Here is a 4,035-nt window from a genome sequence, read left to right as displayed (position 1 = left end):
CCGGGCAGGAGTTTAAATGGGGAGCAGAGGAGTAAAACCAGGCTTAGGCTGGGACTCCCTGCAGCCTCCATGACTTGTGGGGCAGCCGCCACTGCCAAAAGTGCTATACACAGGACCAAACTAGCCAGTCAGCACATGACTTTTGGAAATCTCCCTTCAGCAAGTTTCAGGAGAGGCAAAAGTAAGTTCAATTCAAAATGTGGAGCTGCCTCATGCAAACAGCACTCCAAAGATATAGCTGCAGAGCCCTGCTCGTACCCTCTCACTACAGTTTGTTAATGGAGGATTAGCCTAACGAGATAAGGAACTTCACTTAATTCAAGAAATACTTTCTTCACCACATGGAAGCATCAGCTTTCTCCAGCCAACAGAGCATTATGATCTAGCCCCCGCATCCTTCCATCCCCCCACTTAAGGCAGCTGGGATTCCACAGCACCCAAATCACACTGAATTTCCATGGCACCTGGGCACCTTATTCCATAAGACCTTTTAATAATCCCCTCTCCTCCCTCCACTGAAGAGCCCGATTCTGGTCAGGGAAATCTCAATAAAAAGCAAATGGTAACATCACCAACCGGTGGGTATACAAGTGTCATCCACAGGCAGGTAAGAGTCTGCTTCAATGGAAACCTCGTGGTCATAGATATCACGTGAGCCCTATGAGACAGTGAGAGAAAAGCTTAATTCTGCAACATTTGAAATGGAAACTTCACAACATGAAGAAGAAAGAAGCCAAATTCAACAGCCTGGACTAAATATTAACATTAGGTTTATGGCCTCCTACAACCTGTCTGCCATCTGATAACTCCAGGTAACCAACCTCCCTTTGTGTCTGTAACTCCTCTTCATTTGCAGTCTCACAGAACAGCTTTCCAAAAATTGGGGGTTTTTTTCATACCTGAGAGATTTCTTACTATCTTTAGTTTCTCTCACCATTTTCAATTTATTTTTTTGCGTGAAAAAGGACATGTATGTCCAAAAGCTTGCAAAGAACTACTCTTTTGCAACTATTTAGCTGGTCTAATAAAAGATATCACCTCTACCCAAAGAGTTTGTCTGCCTTTGTACTTAGATGAATGTAACTACAGCCAAGATCCCTAATTCTGCAGCTGTGTCATGAGGGCAGGGTCATGATGCATCTTCCACTGGTAGCTACAAACCATTACTGCGGGACAGGATATTGAGAAACTTGCCAATTGTACTAATCTGGTAATTGCAGCACCCTTCCTCTTTGCCCTACACTGCAGTTCCTTGGTTTGTCTCCCCATAGCAGTGTAGTTGCCATGACAGAAGGTGCTGGGCAAAAAACTTAGGGTGGTTCCTAGCACCCTAAACTTTTTGGGGTGGGACCATCTTTTTACACTGTGTTTGTACAGCACCTCAAAAGATCACAATGCTAATAAATGGAAACTAGGCACTCCAGGAAATGCTCTGAGTACTGAAAGTAACTCAGACTGATTACTTAAGATCTGTGGCAAGTTTTTAAGTATCACTTATATACACCAGGGAGCAGGTAAGAAATGAAAGGCACTAGAAGCCATTTTGGCACTAAAAGGGGTCCAAAAAAGGCCTCTAGGAAGCTGCTCAAGGGGAAATGGAAGCTATGTGCAGTGCTTGAGAGTCTGCTGTAGTGGACAAAAGACCTGCAGAGCTATAGGAGGCAAGGAATATCTCCCTCCCTCATCTTGTGTAGTGGGGACCACATGTGTTTATAGTTCTCACCCTGCTCCTGCTGGCATAAATGGCTGAACACCCACTGACCTCAAATGGGAGCATGAACAGAGCTGCAAACTAGGGGTGCACTGATAAAGATTTTATTGGCTGATACCAATAGCCAATTATAAACCAGCCATATTGGCCAATACCGACTTGATAACCAATTTACAGAACATAGCTCCCCTGGACTTCCTGTAATTCCGCAGATTTACAGGAATGCAGCCGGGCAGCGTGGACAGCAGCTCCCTGCAGGTAAGTCTGTGGAGGGGAAGGGGTGTGAGGCGGCGGGGGGGCACAGATCAAGGCCTCCATGGTGAGGGAGAGAGTGGGGCAGGGGTTGGAGGCACTGCCCAGCCAGGATGGTGAATGGGACCCAGGGTGGGAAGCAGGACAGAGATATGGTCAACTCATCCAGGGGATCAGTGTCCTCATGCTTAAAAATGGTGGTTGGGGGGGGGAACTTGAACTAAAGCTCATTGAATGGGAAGCCAGGGTAGCCATGCACCTGCCACACTGTGGACTGGCTAAGTAATTAACATGATGATGGGATAATGGGCTTGTCATTCACCAGTGCCAATAAGCCTGCCCAAAGCACTACACAAATGTGGCTACACTGCCTGCAGCTTAGGAGGCAGCTTGCCTGGAGCACTGTAGCATCTGAGGGCATTGCTGCTAGGCAGGGTGGGTTTACCCTGTAGACATGACATAAGAGTAAGAATTGGGCAATACTTTCAGGTCCTGAACCCCTTGTGTAGCAGGGCATGGAAGGTTTATTTGCCATCTGTGAGTACAGACAGGTGGTTAGCCATGTTAGCCTGAAGTTTGGCAGAAGGCAGAACAGTATGGCACCTTAGAGATGAACTCAACAAGGTTTAACTAATGAGTTAGTCTCTAAAGTGCCACCCTGCCCTGCTTTCTACCTAACTTCAAACTAATATCACAGCTAACTAATTCACTACAGATGTAACGAGAGCAAAGAATTGAGACCATGCAACTTAGTGATAGAGGCCTCACATGGGACACAGGAGACCTGAGCCCTGCCCCTGACTTCTTGTGTGATCTTGAACAAGCTGCTTCCCTCTTTGTGCCTGCTTTCCCTCCCAACCTCTGTCATCTATTTAGATAATGAGCAAGGACATACAGTGCCTACTGCAATAGGGCCTCGATCTCAACTGAGACTGTTAAACAGAGCATGACAAGAATACCTCTTTCATAGGTCAAGGAAACCCTCTTTGAACATGGCTCCCATGAATGTCCAACAATCCAACCAATTCAGGGAAATGCCTACCCACATCAGGAATAGCCCCGTGGCTTCCTCCATCATCCTGCACCACATTTCACACATTTTTGGCTTCCCTCGCCATCCTAATGCTGTAAACAATGTAGACTGCCAATGCCAAGTAGAGAATAACAATGGATTTAGTTCAGTTAGACAAATTTAGAGTTTTTTTGAAGCACGTTGAGACAAAGTGCTTACCTGGCCTGCTAGATTGAAGTAAGCATGGTTTGTCAAATTAACTGGAGTAGCCTTGCTGGCTTGAGCTCTGTAGTTGATTGCTAATTCCCCACCATCTAGTGTATATGTCACCCAAACCTTCAGTTCACCAGGGTATCCCTCCTCATTATCTGGACTTATTCGGAAGAAGCGAACACCATTTGGCAGCACCTCGGGGGTCCAGAGAACCTGAAACAACAATTTTCGGAACTTTTTTTTTGTTTTCTCTCCATCCTTGCTGAAATACATGTGGCACATTTGGTGCAGCTCCAGTTTGAGAGGCAAACACCTCTCAGTTTTTTTGCCTGCTGCTGCAGTGACAGGTAAATGTAACAGCCTTCACTAATGCTACATGCTGTATCTAATGCAGGAAGGAAAGCCTGCTGATCTGTGCTACTTCTTTCTTTATTGAGAACTTCTAATTCTGAGGTACATGAGGTACATCTGGATATCTGGCCCTAGATTTTAGGAGGGTGAACTTCAACGAGCTAAGGAGGATAGTTGGAGAAGCACTGAACACTCAGAGGGGAGGGGAGCCAGGTGTCCAAGGGGAGTGGTCGCTCCTTAAGGAGACTATCCTCCAAGCCCAGAGGAAGGTAATCCCCAGGAGGGTCAAAGGGGGCAGGAGAGCATATAAGCCTCCATGGCTCACTAAAAACATCCGGGAATGTCTCCTTGCCAAAAAGGAGGCTTACTCCCAATGGAAAGGAGGGGTCATCACTAAGGAGGACTATTCAGCAGTTGCTCGGGGATGTAGGGGGATGGTTAGGAAGGCCAAGGCAGAGATGGAACAGGGGCTGGCTTCCCGGATTAAGGACAACAA

The 4,035-nt window shown here is 46.6% G+C and overlaps 1 protein-coding gene across 1 annotated transcript in view; it reads right to left on the bottom strand.

Annotated features, from left to right (window-relative positions):
• Window positions 1-4,035, bottom strand: part of GALM (galactose mutarotase) — a 46,235-nt gene that overhangs the window by 31,134 nt on the left and 11,066 nt on the right. The window contains exons 3-4 of the mRNA XM_019516179.1: window positions 3,195-3,401; window positions 577-658 (exon numbers count right to left, since the gene is read on the bottom strand). Of these exons, the coding sequence (XP_019371724.1) occupies window positions 577-658; window positions 3,195-3,401 (289 nt within the window). The remainder of the gene's footprint in view (window positions 1-576; window positions 659-3,194; window positions 3,402-4,035) is intronic.

This window comes from Gavialis gangeticus, unplaced genomic scaffold (genome assembly GCF_001723915.1).
Source record: "Gavialis gangeticus isolate Ggan-Ray unplaced genomic scaffold, GavGan_comp1, whole genome shotgun sequence".
NCBI lineage: Eukaryota > Metazoa > Chordata > Crocodylia > Gavialidae > Gavialis > Gavialis gangeticus.
The sequence above is the reverse complement of the archived record's forward strand: the minus strand, read 5'-3'. Positions and strand labels throughout refer to the sequence as shown.